Source organism: Lonchura striata, chromosome 33, assembly GCF_050655825.1.
Source record: "Lonchura striata isolate lonStrDom1 chromosome 33, ASM5065582v1, whole genome shotgun sequence".
NCBI lineage: Eukaryota > Metazoa > Chordata > Aves > Passeriformes > Estrildidae > Lonchura > Lonchura striata.
The window spans coordinates 6,957,418-6,977,786 of record NC_140735.1 but is presented as its reverse complement, the minus strand read 5'-3'; the positions used below and the strand labels follow the sequence as shown (position 1 = coordinate 6,977,786).

At 54.5% G+C, this 20,369-nt stretch overlaps 1 protein-coding gene across 1 annotated transcript in view; it reads right to left on the bottom strand.

The window, feature by feature from the left end:
* MEGF8 (multiple EGF like domains 8) overlaps positions 1-18,327 on the bottom strand; it is a 128,481-nt gene extending 110,154 nt beyond the window's left edge. The window contains exons 1-8 of the mRNA XM_085564531.1: positions 18,239-18,327; positions 16,464-16,666; positions 14,627-14,790; positions 11,458-11,667; positions 7,136-7,313; positions 5,642-5,739; positions 3,885-4,128; positions 896-1,076 (exon numbers count right to left, since the gene is read on the bottom strand). Coding sequence (XP_085420657.1) covers positions 896-1,076; positions 3,885-4,128; positions 5,642-5,739; positions 7,136-7,313; positions 11,458-11,667; positions 14,627-14,790; positions 16,464-16,641 — 1,253 coding nt within the window. The 5' untranslated portion in view covers positions 16,642-16,666; positions 18,239-18,327. The remainder of the gene's footprint in view (positions 1-895; positions 1,077-3,884; positions 4,129-5,641; positions 5,740-7,135; positions 7,314-11,457; positions 11,668-14,626; positions 14,791-16,463; positions 16,667-18,238) is intronic.
* Positions 18,328-20,369: the final 2,042 nt, after the last annotated feature.

Genomic DNA, 20,369 nt, shown 5'->3' with positions numbered 1-20,369 from the left:
TCACAGTGCCTCCAAGTGCCTCCCAGTACAAACCAGTAACAAACCAGTACAAACCAGTACAAACCAGTCCCTCTCACTACCCCAAAATCCCCTAAACTCCCCCTAAAATCCATGTAAACCCCCCCAAAACCCCCCAAATTCCCCCTAGAACCCCTCTAAACCCCCCCAGATCTCTGTCCCAGTGCCTCCCAGTACAAACCAGTACAAACCAGTGCGGACCTGGCGGTGGAGGGCCGGTGCCCCCCGTAGACCAGCAGGCTGCGGGTCGGGGGGTGGAACAGCAGAACCCCCCAAAACCCCCCAAAATCCCCTAAAACCCCCCCAAACCACCCCAAAACCCCCCCAGATCTCTGTCCCAGTGCCTCCCAGTGCCTCCCAGTACAAACCAGTAACAAACCAGTAACAAACCAGTACAAACCAGTCCCTCTCACCACCCCAAAATCCCCAAAATTCCCCCTAAAATCCATTTAAACCCCCCTAAAACCCCCCAAATTCCCCCTAGAACCCCTCTAAACCCCCCCAGATCTCTGTCCCAGTGCCTCCCAGTACAAACCAGTACAAACCAGTAACAAACCAGTACAAACCAGTCCAAACCACAACCCCAAAATCCCCTAAATTCCCCCTAAAATCCATGTAAACCCCCCTAAAACCCCCCTAGAACCCCTCTAAACCCCCCCAGATCTCTGTCCCAGTCCCTCCCAGTCCAGACCAGTACAAACCAGTAACAAACCAGTACAGACCAGTCCCTCTCACCACCCCAAAATCCCCTAAATTCCCCCTAAAATCCATGTAAAATCCCATAAACCCCCCCTAGAACCCCTCTAAACCCCCCCAGATCTGGCTCCCAGTCCCTCCCAGTGCCTCCCAGTACAAACCAGTACAAACCAGTACAGACCTGGCGGTGGAGGGCCGGTGTCCCCCGTAGACCAGCAGGCTGCGGGACGGGGGGTGGAACACCAGGGAGTGTCCGGCCGCCCGCGGGGGTTTCCCCCCCCAGGCCCCCACGCGCTCCCAGCGACCCCCGGGCAGGAGCAGCCGGAACAGCTCCGAGGAGAAAACGTCCGACGACGTGCGGCCTGCAACGGGAATCCCGGAATTTGGGGGGAAATCCCGGAATTTGGGGGAAATTCCCGGAATTTGGGGGAAATTCCCGGAATTTGGGGGAAATTCCCGAATTTTGGGGGGAAATCCTGCATTTTGGGGGGAAAATCCTGGATTTTTGGGGGGAAAATGGCCAATATTGGGGGGAAAATCATGAATTTTGAGGGGAAAATCCCAAATTTTGAGGAGAAAATCCCAAATTTTGGGGGGATTTGCAAAGTTGGGAAAGGCCAAAAATCCCAAAAAACAGCTCGAAAATATTGGGAATTTAAGAGACCCAAATTCCGCAAAAATCCCACTAAAATCACCTCAAAAGGGCCCAAAATCGACCCTAAAATGGGAGAACATGGTCTGGAAAGGGGAAAATCCCGAATTTTGGAGGGATTTGGGAAGTTGGGAAAGGTCAAAAATCCTGGAAAATATTAAAAAAAAATTTGGGATTTTTAGAGACCCAAATTCCCCAAAAATCCCACTCAAAACTGCCTCAGGATGCACCAAAATCCAGCCTAACATGGGAGAACATGGTCTGGAAAGGGGAAAATCCCAAATTTTGGGGGGAAAATCCCAAATTTTGGGGGGATTTGGAAAGTTGGGAAAGGCCAAAAATCCCAAAAAACAGCTCGAAAATATTGGGAATTTAAGAGACCCAAATTCCGCAAAAATCCCACTAAAATCACCTCAAAAGGCCCCAAAATTGACCTTAAAATGGGAGAACATGGTCTGGAAAGGGGAAAATCCCAAATTTTGGGGGGATTTGGGAAGTTGGGAAAGGTCAAAAATCCTGGAAAATATTAAAAAAAAATTTGGATTTTTACTGACCCAAATTCCCCAAAAATCCCACTCAAAACTGCCTCAGGATGCACCAAAATCCAGCCTAAAATGGGAGAACATGGTCTGCAAAGGGGAAAATCCCAAATTTTGGGGGGAAAATCCCAAATTTTGGGGGGGTTTGGGAAGTTGGGAAAGACCAAAAATCCCGGGAAACAGCTCAAAAAAATTGGGAATTTTAGAGACCCAAATTCCCCAAAAATCCCACTAAAATAGCCTCAAAAGGGCCCAAAATCCACCCTAAAATGGGAGAACATGGTCTGGAAAGGGGAAAATCCCAAATTTTGGGGGGATTTGGGAAGTTGGGAAAGGCCAAAAATCCCGGGAAACAGCTCAAAAAAATTGGGAATTTTAGAGACCCAAATTCCCCAAAAATCCCACTAAAATGGCCTCAGGATGCCCCAAAATCCACCCTAAAATGAGAGAAAAATCCCAAATTTTGGGGGGGCAAATCACGGATTTTGGGGGGATTTGGGAAGTTGGGAAAGACCAAAAATCCCAAAAAACAGCTCGAAAATATTGGGAATTTTAGAGACCTCCCCCAAACTCCCCCAAACGCCCCCTCAGAACTCAAAAAATTCCAAAATCCCCCCCAAGACCCCCCCAAACATCCTCCAAATCCCCCAACCCCCCCGAAAAAACTCAAACCAGGCCTAATTTCCCCCCAAATCCCCCCAAAATCCCCAAATTTCCCCAAACCCCCCCCAAAAACTGAAATCATGCCAAATTTCTCCCCAAATCCCCCCAAAACCTCCCCAAAATCTCCAAATTTCCCCCCAAATCCCAATTTCCGCCCTAACCACCCCAAACCCCCCCAAAATCCCCAAATGTCCCCCCAAATTTTCCCCCAAATCCCCCTCAAACCCCCCAGACCCCCCCCCAAATCCCCAAATCTCCCCCAAACCCCCCCAAACCCCCCCAAAATCCCCAAATTTTCCCCCAAAATCCCCAAACCCCCCCAAACTCCCCCAATTTCCCCCCAAATCCCCCCCAGAGCCCCCCAAACCCCCCCCAAACTCCCCAAATTTCCCCCCAATTTCCCCCCAAATCCCCCCCAAACCCCCCAATTTCCCCCAAATTTCCCCCCCAAACTCCTCCAATTCCCCCCCAAACCCCCCAAATTTCCCCCAAATCCCCCCAAACTCCCCCAATTTCCCCCCAAACTCCCCCAATTTCCCCCCCAATCCCCCCCAGAGCCCCCCAATTTCCCCCCAAACCCCCCAAACCCCCCCCAAACCCCCCCAAATTTCCCCCCAAACTCCCCAAATTTCCCCCCAAATCCCCCCAAACTCCCCCAATTTCCCCCCAAACTCCCCCAATTCCCCCCAATCCCCCCAATCCCCCCCCAATTTCCCCCCAATCCCCCCCAATCCCCCCAAATCCCCCCCAATCTCCCTCCCAATCCCCCCAATCCCCCCAAACCCCCCCCAATTTCCCCCCAATTTCCCCCCAATTTCCCCCCAAATCCCCCCAATCTCCCCCCAATCCCCCCCAGAGCCCCCCAATTTCCCCCAATTCCCCGCCAAACCCCCCCCAATCTCCCCCCAATCCCCCCAAATCCCCCCCAAACTCCCCCAAACCCCCCCCAATCCCCCCAATTCCCCCCCAGAGCCCCCCAATTTCCCCCAATTCCCCGCCAAACCCCCCCAATCTCCCCCCAAATCCCCCCCAAACTCCCCCAAACCCCCCCAAACCCCCCCCAATTTCCCCCCAATCCCCCCAATCCCCCCAATTTCCCCCCCAATCCCCCCAAATTCCCCCCAAATCCCCCCAAATTCCCCCCAAATCCCCCCCAATCCCCCCAATTTCCCCCCAATTCCCCCCCAATCCCCCCAATCCCCCCAATTTCCCCCCAAACCCCCCCCAAACCCCCCCCAATTTCCCCCCAAATCCCCCCCAATCCCCCCAATCCCCCCAATTCCCCCCCAGTCCCCCCAAATCCCCGCGCCGCTCACCCCCGAAGACGTAGAGCCAGTGGCCGTCCACCAGCGCGGCGGCGTGGCCGGCCAGCCCCGGGGGGCTGCGGGGGTCGCTCTGGGGGGGCTGCAGCAGCCGCCAGCCCCCCCCGGGGGACCCCCGCCCTGCCCCGGGGGACCCCCAGCCCCACAGGTCGTTGGTCAGGGCCCCCCCCCGCAGCTGCCCCCCAAAAATCACCAGCGTGTCCCCCCAGGCCACGGCCGAGTGCGAGTGCCGGGGGGCCTGCGGGGAGGGCAGGGGGTTAGGGGGGAATTTGGGGGGGTTTGGGGGGAAATTTGGGGGGTTTGGGGGGATTTGGGGGGTTAGGGGGGGATTTGGGGGGGGTTTGGGGGATTTGAAGGGGATTTGGGGGGATTTGGGGGGGATTTGGGGGGGATTTGGGGGGGATTTGGGAGGGATTTGGGAGGATTTGGGGGGGATTTGGGGGGGATTTGGGGGGATTTGGGAGGATTTGGGGGGTATTTTGGGGGGATTTGGGGGGATTTGGGAGGATTTGGGGGGGATTTGGGGGAATTTGGGGGGGTTTGGGGGGGTTTGGGAGGATTTGGGGGGGATTTGGAGGGGATTTGGGGGGGTTTGGGGGGATTTGGGGGGGTTTGGGGGGAAATTTGGGAGGATTTGAGGGGTTTGAGGGGATTTGGGGGGGATTTGGGGGAATTTGGGGGGGTTAGGGGGGGATTTGGGGGTGTTTGGGGGGGTTTGGGGGGGATTTGGGGGGATTTGGGGGGGTTAGGGGGGAATTTGGGGGAGATTTGGGGGAATTTGGGAGGGTTTGGGGAGGTTTGGGGGAAAATTTGGGGAGGTTTGAGGGGAGTTTGGGGGGATTTGGGGGAGTTTGTGGGGAACTTGGGGGGGTTTGGGGGAAATTTCAGGGGGTTTGGGGTTTTGGGGGGAAATTTGGGGGGTTAGGGGGGAAATTTGGGGGGGTTTGGGGGAAATTTCAGGGGGTTTGGGGTTTTGGGGGGAAATTTGGGGGGTTAGGGGGGAAATTTGGGGAGGTTTGGGGGGGTTAGGGGGGGAGTTTGGGGGGGTTTGGGAGGGTTTGGAGGGGTTAGGGTGAGATTTGGGGGGAATTTGGGGGGATTTAAGAATTTGGGGGGTTGGGGGGGATTTGGGGGGAGTTTGGGGGGGATTTGGGGGGGCTTGGGGGGAATTTGGGGGAATTTGGGGGGGATTTGGGGGGATTTGGGGGATTTGGGGGGGTTGGGGGGAAGTTTGGGGGGAGTTTGGTAGTTCTGGGGGGAGTTTGGGGGTAAAATTGGGGGGAATGGGGAAATTTGGGGCGGTTTGGGGGGGTTTGGGGGAAATTTGGGGGCATTTGGATTTTTGGGATATTTTGGGATATTTTTGGGTTATTTGGGGGGTATCTGGGTAATTTGGGGAGGGGTCTCACCAGGACATGGATTTTTGGGAGTATTTGGGGTAATTTGTGGAGGGGTCTCACTGGGACAGGGATTTTTGAGGAATTTGAGGGTATTTGGGGGTATTTGGGGTAATGTGGGGAGGGGTCTCACCAGGACAGGAATTTTTGGGGATTTTTGGGTAATTCTGGGGAGGGGTCTCACCAAGGCAGGGATTTTTGAGGGATTTGGGTGTATTTGGGGTAATGTGGGGAGGGGTCTCACCGAGACAGGAATTTTTGAGGGATTTTGGGTAATTTTGGGTATTTTGGGGAGGGGTCTCACCGGGGCAGGGATTTTTGGGTAATTTTGGGTATTTTGGGGAGGGGTCTCACCGGGGCCGGGCTCCCGGGGGTCTCAGGGATTCGTTCCCAGCGGTTGGAGCTGAAGTTGTACCTGACCAGATCCCCCAGGGCCTCGTTCAGGTCCAGTCCTGGGGAGGGGGACACGCTCAGGACCCCTCCCCAAATTCCCCAAATCCCCTAAATCCATCCACCAAAAAAACTCCAAAAAGTTCCCATAAAAAAACCCAAAAATTTTTGCCCAATTTTCCCCAGTTTTTTCCCCATTTTTGCCCAATTTTTCCCGTTTTTCCCCATTTTTTGCCCAATTTTCCCCAGTTTTTTCCCCATTTTTGCCCAATTTTTCCCGTTTTTCCCCATTTTTTGCCCAATTTTCCCCGTTTTTTGCCCAATTTCCCCCAAATTCCCCCAGACTCACCCCCGAACACGTAGAGCATGCCGGTGCCTGGCAGCACGACGCCAGCAGACCCCAAATCCCCCCAAATCCCCCCAAATCTCTGTTTTTTACCCATTTCCCCCCAGTTTTTCCCTGTTTTCGCCCATTTTTTGCAAAAATTTCCCCATTTTTTCCCATTTTTGCCCGTTTTTGCCCCAGACTCACCCCCGAACACGTAGAGCATGCCTGTCCCTGGCAGCACGGCGCCAGCAGACCCCAAATCTTTGTTTTTTCCCCATTTTTTCCCCATTTTTCCCTGTTTTTCCCCATTTTTTCCCCATTTTTGCCCGTTTTCCCCCATTTTTCCCCGTTTTTCCCCACTTTTTCCCCATTTTTTGCCCATTTTTTCCCATTTTTGCCCGTTTTTTCCCCAGACTCACCCCCGAACACGTAGAGCATGCCTGTCCCTGGCAGCACGGCGCCGGCAGACCCCAAATCTTTGTTTTTTCCCCATTTTTTCCCCATTTTTCCCTGTTTTTCCCCATTTTTTCCCCATTTTTGCCCGTTTTCCCCCATTTTTCCCCGTTTTTCCCCACTTTTTCCCCATTTTTTGCCCATTTTTGCCCGTTTTTGCCCGTTTTTGCCCCAGACTCACCCCCGAACACGTAGAGCGTCCCTGTCCCCGGCAGCACGGCGCCGGCAGACCCCAAATCTTTGTTTTTTCCCCATTTTTTGCCCAATTTTCCCCATTTTTCCCCGTTTTTCCCCATTTTTCCCCATTTTTTCCCCGTTTTTGCCCATTTTCCCCCGTTTTTGCCCCAGACTCACCCCCGAACACGTAGAGCATCCCTGTCCCCGGCAGCACGGCGCCGGCAGATCCCAAATCTTTGTTTTTTTCCCATTTTTTGCCCAATTTTCCCCACTTTTTCCCCATTTTCCCCATTTTTTCCCGTTTTTGCCCATTTTCCCCCGTTTTTTCCCCAGACTCACCCCCGAACACGTAGAGCATGCCTGTCCCCGGCAGCACGGCGCCGGCAGACCCCAAATCCCCCCAAATCTTTGTTTTTTCCCCATTTTTCCCCATTTTTTCCCCATTTTTCCCCGTTTTTGCCCATTTTTGCCCGTTTTTGCCCGTTTTTCCCCAGACTCACCCCCGAACACGTAGAGCATGCCTGTCCCCGGCAGCACGGCGCCGGCGGCGGCGGCGCGGGGCCGGAACTGGGGGTCCCCGTTGCTGACGGGGTACCAGCGGCCCCCGCCCCGCGCGTCCCCCAGCCGCAGGTCGCAGGCGAACCCCAAAAAGCCCGGCCGGCACTCGCACGCCCCCGTCTCCTAAAAAACACACATTTGGGTCAACGGGGACCTCGCCGCCCGTTTTGGGGTGTCCCCGCGAGTTTTGGGGTCTCTCAGTTCCTGTCCCAAATGTTTTGGGGTCTCTCAGTTCCAATCCCAAAAGTTTTGGGGTCTCTCAGTTCCAATCCCAAAAGTTTTGGGGTCTCTCAGTTTCAGTCCCAAATGTTTTGGGGTCTCTCAGTTCCATTTTGGGGGTTTGGGGTCTCCCCACGAGTTTTGGGGTCTCTCAGTTCCAATCCCAAAAGTTTTGGGGTCTCTCAGTTCCAATCCCAAAAGTTTTGGGGTCTCTCCGTTCCGTTTTGGGGGTTTGGGGTCTCCCCGTGAGTTTTGGGGTCTCTCAGTTCCTGTCCCAAATGTTTTGGGGTCTCTCCGTTCCGTTTTGGGGTGTTTTAGGTCTCCCCAAAAGTTTTGGGGTCTCTCAGTTCCAGTCCCAGAAGTTTTGGGGTCTCTCAGTTCCATTTTGGGGGGTTTGGGGTCTCCCCACGAGTTTTGGGGTCTCTCAGTTCCAGTCCCAAAAGTTTTGGGGTCTCTCAGTTCCGTTTTGGGGGTTTGGGGTCTCCCCAGAAGTTTTGGGGTCTCTCAGTTCCAATCCCAAAAGTTTTGGGGTCTCTCAGTTCCAATCCCAAGGATTTTGGGGTCTCTCAGTTCCGTTTTGGGGGGTTTGGGGTCTCCCCAGAAGTTTTGGGGTCTCTCAGTTCCAGTCCCAGAAGTTTTGGGATCTCTCAGTTCTATTTTGGGGGGTTTTAGGTCTCCCCAGAAGTTTTGGGGTCTCTCAGTTCCACTCCCAAAAGTTTTGGGGTCTCTCAGTTCCAGTCCCAGAAGTTTTGGGGTCTCTCAGTTCCATTTTGGGGGTTTGGGGTCTCCCCACGAGTTTTGGGGTCTCTCAGTTCCAATCCCAAAAGTTTTGGGGTCTCTCAGTTCCAATCCCAAAAGTTTTGGGGTCTCTCCGTTCCGTTTTGGGGGTTTGGGGTCTCCCCGTGAGTTTTGGGGTCTCTCAGTTCCAGTCCCAAATGTTTTGGGGTCTCTCCGTTCCGTTTTGGGGTGTTTTAGGTCTCCCCAAAAGTTTTGGGGTCTCTCCGTTCCGTTTTGGGGGTTTGGGGTCTCCCCGTGAGTTTTGGGGTCTCTCAGTTCCAGTCCCAAATGTTTTGGGGTCTCTCAGTTCCAGTCCCAGAAGTTTTGGGGTCTCTCAGTTCCATTTTGGGGGGTTTGGGGTCTCCCCACGAGTTTTGGGGTCTCTCAGTTCCAGTCCCAAAAGTTTTGGGGTCTCTCAGTTCCAATCCCAAAAGTTTTGGGGTCTCTCAGTTCCAATCCCAAGGATTTTGGGGTCTCTCAGTTCCGTTTTGGGGGGTTTGGGGTCTCCCCAGAAGTTTTGGGGTCTCTCAGTTCCAGTCCCAAATGTTTTGGGGTCTCTCAGTTCCATTTTGGGGTGTTTTAGGTCTCCCCAAAAGTTTTGGGGTCTCTCAGTTCCGTTTTGGGGGTTTGGGGTCTCCCCAAAAGTTTTGGGGTCTCTCAGTTCCTGAATCTCCCAATAAAATCACCAAAATCCCCCAGTAAAACCCCAAAAATCCCCATATACCCCCCAAAAAAACCCCAAAAATCCCCATATACCCCCCAAAAACCCCCTAAAATCCCCATATACTCCCAAAATCCCCATATACCCCCCAAAATCCCCATATACCCCCCAAAAAACCCTAAAAACCCCATATATCCCCCAAAAACCCCCCAAAACCTCCCCAAAAACCCCAAAAAACCCCTAAAATTCCCATATACCCCCAAAAACCCCCCAAAACCTCCCCAAAAACTCCTAAAATCCCCATATACCCTCCAAAAACCCCCCAAAAAACCCCATATACCCCCCAAAAACCCCCCAAAACCTCCCCAAAAACCCAAAAAAAAACCCTAAAAACACCATATTCCCCCCAAAAACCCCCCAAAACCTCCCCAAAAAAAAAACCCTAAAATCCCCATATACCCCCCAAAAACCCCCTCAAAAAACCCCATATACCCCCCCAAAACCCCCCAAAAAAACCCCTAAAATCCCCCTATACCCCCCAAAAACCCCCCCAAAACCCCTAAAAACCCCATATACCCCCCAAAACCCCCCCAGACCCCCTATAAATTCCCTGTATATCCCCCAAAAAACCCCAAAAATCCCCATATACCCCCCAAAAACCCCTAAAAACACCATATTCCCCCCAAAACCCCCCAAAACCTCCCCTAAAACCCCAAAAAAAACCCTAAAATCCCCATACACCCCCCCAAAACCCCCCAAAACCTCCCCAAAAACCCCAAAAATCCCCATATACCCCCCAAAAACCCCTAAAAACACCATATACCCCCAAAAACCCCCCAAAACCTCCCCTAAAACCCCAAAAAAAACCCTAAAATCCCCCTATACCCCCCAATAACCCCCCAAAACCTCCTCTAAAAACCCCAAAAAAAACCCTAAAATCCCCACATACCCCCCAAAAAAACCCTAAAACCCCATATACCCCCAAAAAACCCCAAAAATCCCCATATACCCCCCCAAAATCCCCATATACCCCCAAAAAAACCCAAAAATCCCCATATACCCCCCCAAAACCGCCCAAAACCTCCCCAAAAACCCCTAAAATCCCCATATACCCCCCAAAACCCCCCAGACCCCCTATAAATCCCCCATATACCCCCCAAAAAACCCCAAAAAACCCCAAAAATCCCCAAAAACCCCCCAAAACCTCCCCAAAAACAACCCCAAAATCCCCATATACCCCCCAAAACCCCCCCAAAACCCCCCCCCAAAAAACCCCATATACCCCCCAAAACCCCCCGAAAACCCCCAAAAATCCCCATATACCCCCCAAAAAAAACCCAAAAATCCCCATATACCCCCCAAAACCCCCCGAAAACCCCCAAAAATCCCCATATACCCCCCAAAACCCCCCGAAAACCCCCAAAAATCCCCATATACCCCCCAAAAACCCCTAAAATCCCCATATACCCCCAAAAACCCCCCAAAACCTCCCCTAAAACCCCAAAAAAACCCCAAAAATCCCCATATACCCCCCCAAACCCCCCCCAGACCCCCTATAAATCCCCCTATACCCCCCAAAAAACCCCAAAAACCCCCCAAACCCCCCCCAGACCCCCTATAAATCCCCCTATACCCCCAAAAAACCCCCCAAACCCCCCCCCAGACCCCCTATAAATCCCCCTATACCCCCCAAAAACCCCCCCAACCCCCCCCAGACCCCCTATAAATCCCCCTATACCCCCCAAAAAACCCCAAAAACCCCCCAACCCCCCCCAGACCCCCTATAAATCCCCCTATACCCCCAAAAAACCCCCCAAACCCCCCCAGACCCCCTATAAATCCCCCTATACCCCCCAAAAAACCCCAAAAACCCCCCAAACCCCCCCCAGACCCCCTATAAATCCCCCTATACCCCCCAAAAAACCCCAAAAACCCCCCCCAGACCCCCTATAAATCCCCCTATACCCCCCAAAAAACCCCCCAAACCCCCCCCAGACCCCCTATAAATCCCCCTATACCCCCCAAAAAACCCCCCAAACCCCCCCCAGACCCCCTATAAATCCCCCTATACCCCCCAAAAAACCCCCCAAACCCCCCCCAGACCCCCTATAAATCCCCCTATACCCCCAAAAAACCCCCCAAACTCCCCCCCAGACCCCCTATAAATCCCCCTATACCCCCAAAAAACCCCCCAAACTCCCCCCAGACCCCCTATAAATTCCCCATATACCCCCCAAAACCCCCCAAACCCCCCCCAGACCCCCTATAAATCCCCCTATACCCCCCATATACCCCCCAAACCCCCCCAGACCCCCTATAAATCCCCCCTATACCCCCCAAAAACCCCCCAAAACCCCCCAAACCCCCCCCAGACCCCCTATAAATCCCCCTATACCCCCCAAACCCCCCCCAGACCCCCTATAAATCCCCCTATACCCCCCAAAAACCCCCAGACCCCCTATAAATCCCCCTATACCCCCCGAAACCCCCCCAAAAACCCCCCAAAACCCCCTAAAATCCCCATATACCCCCCCAAAAATCCCGCAAAACCTGCCCAAAACCCCCCCAAAAGCCCCCCAAACCCCCCAAACCCCCCCGGGCGCGCACCGGGTTGCAGGCGCCGCCTGGCGGGCGGCAGGCGCTGGCGCAGGCGGGCGCGGCGCAGGCGGGCCCGGCCCAGCCCGGGGCGCAGCGGCAGCGGCCGGCGGGCAGGCAGCGCCCGCGGCCCGAGCAGCCCGCGGGGCACAGCGACAGCCGCCACGAGGCGTTGAAGCCCAGCAGGTTGTAGTTGGCGTCGCTGAACAGGTGCAGCAGCATCTGCAATGGGGAAATTCGGGAATTTTGGGGGGTTTGGGGAGGTTTGGGTTACTGGGAAATTCGGGAATTTGGGGGGTTTGGGATGGAAGGGTTGGAGTTGGTGTCGCTGAACAGGTGCAGCAGCATCTGGAATGGGGGATTTGGGGAAATTCGGGAATTTTGGGGGGTTTGGGGGGTGTGGGGGAAGTGGGAAACTCGAGAAATATGGGAGGTTTGGGATGGAAGGGTTGGAGTTGGTGTCGCTGAAAAAGTGCAGCAGCATCTGGAATGGGGGATTTGGGGAAATTCGGGAATTTTGGGGGGTTTGGGGGGTGTGGGGGAAGTGGGAACCTCGAGAAATATGCAAAACTTCAGGAAATTTGGGGTTTTCAGGGAGGTTTGGGATGGAAGGGTTGTAGTTGGCGTCGCTGAACAGGTGCAGCAGCATCTGGAATGGGGAATTTTGGGAAATTTGGGGGGTTTGGGGAGGTTTGGGTTACTGGGAAATTCGGGAATTTGGGGGTTTGGGATGGAAGGGTTGGAGTTGGTGTCGCTGAAAAAGTGCAGCAGCATCTGGAATGGGGGAATTCAGGAATTTTGGGGGGTTTGGGGGGTGTGGGGGGTGTGGGGGAAGTGGGAAACTCGAGAAATATGGGGGGTTTGGGATGGAAGGGTTGCAGTTGGTGTCGCTGAACAGGTGCAGCAGCATCTGGAATGGGGGAATTTGGGGAAATTCGGGAATTTTGGGGGGTTTGGGAGGTTTGGGGGGTTTGGGATGGAAGGGTTGCAGTTGGTGTCGCTGAACAGGTGCAGCAGCATCTGGAATGGGGGATTTGGGGAAATTCGGGAATTTTGGGGGGTGTGGGGGGAAGTGGGAAACTCGGGAAATATGGGGGGTTTGGGATGGAAGGGTTGGAGTTGGCGTCGCTGAACAGGTGCAGCAGCATCTGGAATGGGGGAATTCGGGAATTTTGGGGGGTTTGGGGGGTGTGGGGGAAGTGGGAAACTCGAGAAATATGCAAAACTTCAGGAAATTTGGGGTTTTCAGGGAGGTTTGGGATGGAAGGGTTGTAGTTGGCGTCGCTGAACAGGTGCAGCAGCATCTGGAATTGGGGAATTTTGGGAAATTTGGGGGGTTTGGGGAGGTTTGGGTTACTGGGAAATTCGGGAATTTGGGGGGGTTTGGGGGGTGTGGGGGGAAGTGGGAAACTCGAGAAATATGGGGGGTTTGGGATGGAAGGGTTGGAGTTGGCGTCGCTGAACAGGTGCAGCAGCATCTGGAATGGGGGATTTTGGGAAATACGGGAATTTTGGGGGGTTTGGGGAGGTTTGGGTTACTGGGAAATTCGGGAATTTTGGGGGGTTTGGGGGGGTTTGGGATGGAAGGGTTGGAGTTGGCGTCGCTGAACAGGTGCAGCAGCATCTGGAATGGGGAATTTTGGGAAATTCGGGAATTTTGGGGGGTTCGGGGAGGTTTGGGTTACTGGGAAATTCGGGAATTTTGGGGGGTTTGGGGGGGTTTGGGGGGTTTGGGATGGAAGGGTTGCAGTTGGCATCGCTGAACAGGTGCAGCAGCATCTGGAATTGGGGAATTTGGGGAAATTCGGGAATTTTGGGGGGTTTGGGGAGGTTTGGGTTACTGGGAAATTCGGGAATTTGGGGGGTTTGGGATGGAAGGGTTGGAGTTGGCGTCGCTGAACAGGTGCAGCAGCATCTGGAATGGGGATTTTTGGGAAATTCGGGAATTTTGGGGGGTTTGGGGGGTTTGGAGATGTTTGTGTTACTGGGAAATTTGGGAAGTTGGGGGTTTTTGGGGGGTTTTGGGAGGTTTGGGATGGAAGGGTTGGAGCTGGCGTCGCTGAACAGGTGCAGCAGCATCTGGAATTCGGGAATTTTGGGAAATTCGGGAATTTTGGGGGGTTTGGGGGGTGTGGGGGGTTGTGGGAAACTCGAGAAATATGGGGGGTTTTGGGGGGTTTGGGGGGTTTGGGATGGAAGGGTTGGAGTTGGCGTCGCTGAACAGGTGCAGCAGCATCTGGAATTGGGGAATTCGGGAATTTTGGGGGGTTTGGGGAGGTTTGGGGAGAAGTTGGCATTGCTGAACAGGTGCAGCAAGCTGTCCCCAGGTGTGTCCCACCTTTCCCCAGGTGTTCCCAGGTGTGTTCCCAGGTGTTCCCAGGTGTGCCCAGGTGTGCCCAGGTGTGCCCACCTGTCCCGAGGTGGCCTCGAGGGGCGCGGGCAGGGTGCTGCCGCTGAGGGCGGCCAGCAGCTGTGTCCCACCTTTCCCCAGGTGTGTTCTCAGGTGTGCCCAGGTGTGCCCACCTGTCCCGAGGTGGCCTCGAGGGGCGCGGGCAGGGTGCTGCCGCTGAGGGCGGCCAGCAGCTGTGTCCCACCTTTCCCCAGGTGTGCCCAGGTGTGCCCAGGTGTGCCCAGGTGTGTGCCCAGGTGTGCCCAGGTGTGCCCACCTGTCCCGAGGTGGCCTCGAGGGGCGCGGGCAGGGTGCTGCCGCTGAGGGCGGCCAGCAGCTGTGTCCCACCTTTCCCCAGGTGTGTTCCCAGGTGTGTGCCCAGGTGTGCCCAGGTGTGTGCCCAGGTGTGCCCAGGTGTGCCCACCTGTCCCGAGGTGGCCTCGAGGGGCGCGGGCAGGGTGCTGCCGCTGAGGGCGGCCAGCAGCTGTGTCCCACCTTTCCTCAGGTGTGTCCCACCTTTCCCCAGGTGTATCCCACCTTTCCCCAGGTGCTCCCAGGTGTGCCCAGGTGTGTCCCACCTTTCCCCAGGTGTATCCCACCTTTCCCCAGGTGCTCCCAGGTGTGCCCAGGTGTGCCCAGGTGTGCCCACCTGTCCCGAGGTGGCCTCGAGGGGCGCGGGCAGGGTGCTGCCGCTGAGGGCGGCCAGCAGCTGTGTCCCACCTTTCCCCAGGTGTGCCCAGGTGTGCCCAGGTGTGCCCAGGTGTGTTCCCAGGTGTGCCCAGGTGTGCCCACCTGTCCCGAGGTGGCCTCGAGGGGCGCGGGCAGGGTGCTGCCGCTGAGGGCGGCCAGCAGCGGGCTGCGGGTGGAGGCGCCGTCGTAGACGAACAGGTAATCGTAGGTGCACTCCGTGTCCATGAAGGTGAAGCTCAGCAGGATCCGGTGCCGCGGGCTGGGGGCTGCGCACGCGCCGGAATAAAAGTCACCAAATCCCAAAATAATTAGTGTGTAAAATTGGGAAATCTCAAAAAAATCCCCCAAAAAAATCCCCCCAAAAAAATGCCCTAAAAAATCCCAAAATCCCAAAACAAATCCCATTAAAATTGGGAAATCTCAAAAAAATCCCCAAACAATTCCCAAAAAAAATCCCATTAAAATTGGGAAATCTCAAAAAAATCCCCCAAAAAAATCCCCCAAAAAAATCCCCCCAAAAAAATCCCATTAAAATTGGGAAATCTCAAAAAAATCCCCCAAAAAAATCCCCCAAAAAATCCCCCCAAAAAAATCCCCTAAAAAATCCCGAAATCCCAAAAAAAATCCAATTAAAATTGGGAAATCTCAAAAAAATCCCCAAACAATTCCCAAAAAAAATCCCATTAAAATTGGGAAATCTCAAAAAAATCCCCCAAAAAAATCCCCCAAAAAATCCCCCCAAAAAAATGCCCTAAAAAATCCCGAAATCCCAAAAAAATTCCAATTAAAATTGGGAAATCTCAAAGAAATCCCCAAACAATTCCCAAAAAAAATCCCATTAAAATTGGGAAATCTCAAAAAAATCCCCCAAAAAAATCCCCCAAAAAAATCCCCCCAAAAAAATGCCCTAAAAAATCCCGAAATCCCAAAAAAATTCCAATTAAAATTGGGAAATCTCAAAAAAATCCCCAAACAATTCCCAAAAAAAATCCCATTAAAATTGGGAAATCTCAAAAAAATCCCCCAAAAAAATCCCCCAAAAAAATCCCCCCAAAAAAATCCCCTAAAAAATCCCGAAATCCCAAAAAAAATCCAATTAAAATTGGGAAATCTCAAAAAAATCCCCAAACAATTCCCAAAAAAAATCCCATTAAAATTGGGAAATCTCAAAAAAAACCCCAAACAAATCCCCCAAAAAAAAAACCCCTAAAAAATCCTGAAATCCCCCAAAACAATCCTGTTAAAATTGGGAAATCTCAAAAAAACCAACAGTTGAAATAGAAAAAATCCCAAAAACTCCTGTTAAAACTGGGAAATCCAAGAAAAATACCAAAATCCCCAAAAAAATCCCAAAATCCCCAAAAAACCCTGCTAAAATTGGGAAATCCCAAACAAATCCTGAAATCCCAGAAAAATCCCGTTAAAATTGGGAAATCGTATAAAAATCCTGTTAAAATTGGGTCGTTTTTGGGTTTCTCTGAGGGGATTTTGGGTTTCTCTGAGGGGATTTTGGGGTCTGAGGGGTTTTTGGGGGTGCCGAGGCCAATTTTGGGGTGAATTTGGGGGATTTTGGGGTCTCTGTGGGGTTTTTGGGACACATTTTCAGGTATCTTTGTGGAGTTCTGAGGTCTCTGAGGGGTTTTTGGGGCCATTTTTGGGTTTCTCTGAGGGGATTTTGGGGTCTGACGGGTTTTTGGGGGTGCCGAGGCCAATTTTGGGGTGAATTTGGGGGATTTTGGGGTATCTGTTAGGTTTTTGGGACACATTTTGAAGTCTCTCCCCCTCCACCACCCACTCCCACTTCCCGCTCACGGCAGAGCTTGGGCTGGGGAAGCTTCGTTTCCCACAGGATTTTGGGTTTTTTGGGGCCGATTTTGGGGTTTTCGGGGGCGCCGAGCCCGATTTTGGGGTGAATTCGGGGGATTTCGGGGTCCCTCACCCTGGATCAGCCACTCGCAGTTGCCGTTGACCGAGTAGTTGCCGGGGCCGTCGGTGACGAAGCCGTGGGGTCCCCTCAGGATCTGACGCTGCCCTTTGCAGTCCCCGGCTCCCGCCCGGGGGGGGACCCCAAAAATAACCCAAAAAAGCCCCAAAAACAGCGCCCCGGGGACCCCCATGGCTCCAGGTGGGGGGGGGACGGAGCTGGAAGAGAAAATTTGGGGTTAAAAAGAGGGGAATTGGGGGCAGGAGGTGCTGAAAATGTTTTAACGTTGAGATGGGGTCGCAAATCGCAAAGAAAGCCCAAAAGCCCACAAGGATCCCCTCAAACACCCCAAAAATCACAGAAACACCCCCAAAATCCCTCAAACAACCGTAAAAACCCCCTAAAATTTAAGGAGATCCAGACCCCACTCCTGGGATGCTGAACCCTCTCCCAGGACCCCCAAATCCCTTCAGGATCCCCAAAATCCTTCACGATCCCCTCAGAAACTCCCAAATCTCCCCAAATTTCTTCATGATCTCTTTAGGACCCCAAATCTCCCCAAACTCCCTCACGATCCCCTCAGGATCCCCAGATTCCCTCACGATCCCCTCAGGACCCCCCAAATCTCCCCAAATTCCCTCAGGACCCTCCAAATCTCCCCAAATTCCCTCATGATCCCCTCAGGATCCCCAGATTCCCTCACAATCCCCTCAGAATCCCCAAATTCCCTCACAATCCCCTCAGGATCCCCAAATCTCATCAAATTCCCTCAGGACCCCCCAAATCTCCCCAGATTCCCTCAGGATCCCACAGAATCCCCTCACGACTCTCTCAAAACCTCCCAAATCCCCTCAGGACCCCCTCAGCAACCCCTCAACCCCTCACGAACCCCTCATCAGCCCCCAAAATCTCCTCACCCCCCTCATGAACCCCTCACGACCCCCCAAAATCTTCTCACCCCTTCACGACCCCCTAAAAACTCCTCATTCCCTCATGATCCCCTCACGACCCTCATCCCCTCACGACCTTTCAAATCCCCCTCAGAACCCTCCAAAACCCCCTCATCCCCTCAGGACCCCCCAAATCCCCCTCACGATCCCCCAAACCCCCTCACGATCCCCTCACGATCCCCCAAACCCCTCACGATCCCCTCACGATCCCCCAAACCCCCTCACGATCCCCCAAACCCCCTCACGACCCCCCAAACCCCCTCACGACCCCCCAAACCCCCTCACGATCCCCCAAACCCCTCACGATCCCCTCACGACCCCCCAAACCCCCTCACGATCCCCCAAACCCCTCACGATCCCCTCACGATCCCCTCACGACCCCCCAAACCCCCTCACGATCCCCCAAACCCCCTCACGATCCCCCCAAACCCCCTCACGATCCCCCAAACCCCCTCACGACCCCCCAAACCCCCTCACGATCCCCTCACGATCCCCCAAACCCCCTCACGATCCCCCAAACCCCCTCACGATCCCCTCACGATCCCCCAAACCCCCTCACGATCCCCCAAACCCCCTCACGATCCCCTCACGACCCCCCCAACCCCCCCCATCCCCTCCCGATGCCCCCCCCAGCCCCACCGCCCCGCAGCGGGCCCGCAGGGGTCCCGCAGGCCTCACGGGCTCGGCTAGGCCCCGCGGAGCAGCGGGGGCTCGGCGGGGCCGGCGGGGGAGCTCCGCCAAGCGCCGAGAGGAGACGAGAAAGCGGCGAGAAAGCGGCGAGAAAGCGGCGAGAATAAAGCGGCGATAAAGTCGCGACAGGCGCGGCCCCTCCCCCCTCACCCGCTGGCGGCGGCTCCTGAGGCGGCGGCGGAGGGGGCGGGGCCAGCGCGGGGGGCGGGGCCAGAAGAGGCGGGAAAGGGGCTGGGACCGGAAATGGGCGGGGCCAGAAGAGGCGGGAAAGGGGCTGGGACCGGAAATGGGCGGGGCCAGAAGGGGAGGGAAAGGGGCTGGGTCTGAAAATGGGCGTGGCCAAAAGAGGCGGGAAAGGGGCTGGGTCTGAAAGTGGGCGTGGCCAAAAGAGGCGGGAAAGGGGCTGGGACTGAGAATGGGCGTGGTCACAAAGAGGGCGTGGCTTGTGCTGCGGAGGGGCGGGGCCTGAGGGAAATGGGGTGGGGTTGGGGTAAAAAATGCGAAATTTGGGACAAAATCGGGTCTCGTTACTCCAGGGTGAGGCGATCCTAAGGCAGATGAGTGTTCTCCTTGCAGTCTTCATCCTCCTCATCATCAAATCGGCTCCAGGGGCTGTTTGGCAGTGGGAGAATTGGGGATTTTTGGGGTGAAAAACGTGGATTTTGGGCTAGGAAATGGTCACGTTTGCTCCAGAGTGGGGCTGCTCCAGCTCATCCTCCTCAGAGCTTTCATCCTCCTTCTCCTCCTCAGCCTCCAATCAAACACCCCCTTAAAATTACCCCAAAATTACCCAAAAGCTGCCACAAAATTGTCCAAAAGCCCCCAAAATAATCAAAAAATCGCTCTAAAATCGCCCCAAATATCCCCGAAGTCCGGACAGGACACTCCAGACCTCCCAGCATCCCCCAAATCCCCCCAAAACCCCACGAAATCGCCCCAGAACCTCTCAAGACTCCCCGAAGCCCCCAAAATCCCCCCAAAAATCCCCCCCAAGACCTATCAAGACTGCCCAAATTCCCCCAAAATCTCACCAAATCCCCCCAAAATTCCCCGAAAAATCCCCCCCAAATCCCCCCAAAAATCCCCCCCAGAACCTCTAAAGACTCCCCAAATCCCGACAAAATTCCCCCCAAACCCCCCCAAAATCCCCCCAAAACCTCTCAAGACTCCACAAAGCCCCCCAAAATCCACCCAAAAATCCCCCCCCAAATCCCCCCAAAGCCTCTCAAGACTCCCCAAATCCCCCAAAAATTCCCTCAAATCCCCCCAAAATCCCCCCAAAATCCTCCCAAATCCCCCCAAAATCCCCTAAAATCCCCCCAAAACCTCTCAAGACTCCCCAAATCCCCCAAAAATTCCCTCAAATCCCCACAAAATCCTCCCAAATCCCCCCAAAATCCCCCCAAAACCTCTCAAGACTCCCCAAATCCCCCAAAAATTCCCTCAAATCCCCCCCAAATCCCCCCAAACCCACCCCAAATCCCCCCAAATCCCCCCCAAATCCCCCAAACTCCCCCCAAATCCCCCCAAAATCCCCCCAAATCCCCCCCAAACTCCCCCCAAATCCCCCCCAAACCCCTCCAAATCCCCCCAAGTCCCCCCCAAATCCCCCCAAAATCCCCCAAACCCCCCCCAAATCCCCCCAAACCCCCCAAAGCCCCCCCAAATCCCCCCAAAACCCCCCAAAATCCCCCAAATCCCCCTAAAATCCCCCCCAAATCCCCCCAAACCCCCCCAAACCCCCCAAAGCCCCCCAAATCCCCCTAAACCCCCCCAAATCCCCCCAAAATCCCCCCCAAATCCCCCCAAACACCCCAAAGCTCCCCCAAAATCCCCCAAATCCCCCCAAATCCCCCCCAAACTCCCCCAAAATCCCCCAAATCTCCCCAAATCCCCCCAAATCCCCCCCAAATCCCCCCAAAATCCCCCAAATCCCCCCCACATCCCCCCAAATCCCCCCAAATCCCCCCAAATTCCCTCAAACTCCCCCAAATCCCCCCAAATCCCCCCCAAATCCCCTTAAATCCCCCCAAAGCTCCCCCAAAATCCCCCAAAATCCCCCAAACTCTCCCCAAAACCTCCAAATCGCCCCCAAATCCCCCCCAATCCCCCCCAAACCCCCCCAAATCCCCCCCAAATCCCCCCAAACCCCCCAAATCCCCCCCAAAATCCCCCCAAATCCCCCCAAACCCCCCAAAATCCCCCAAATCCCCCCAAATCCCCCCAAAACCTTCAAAACCCCCCAAATCCCCCTAAACCCCCCCAAATCCCCCCAATCCCC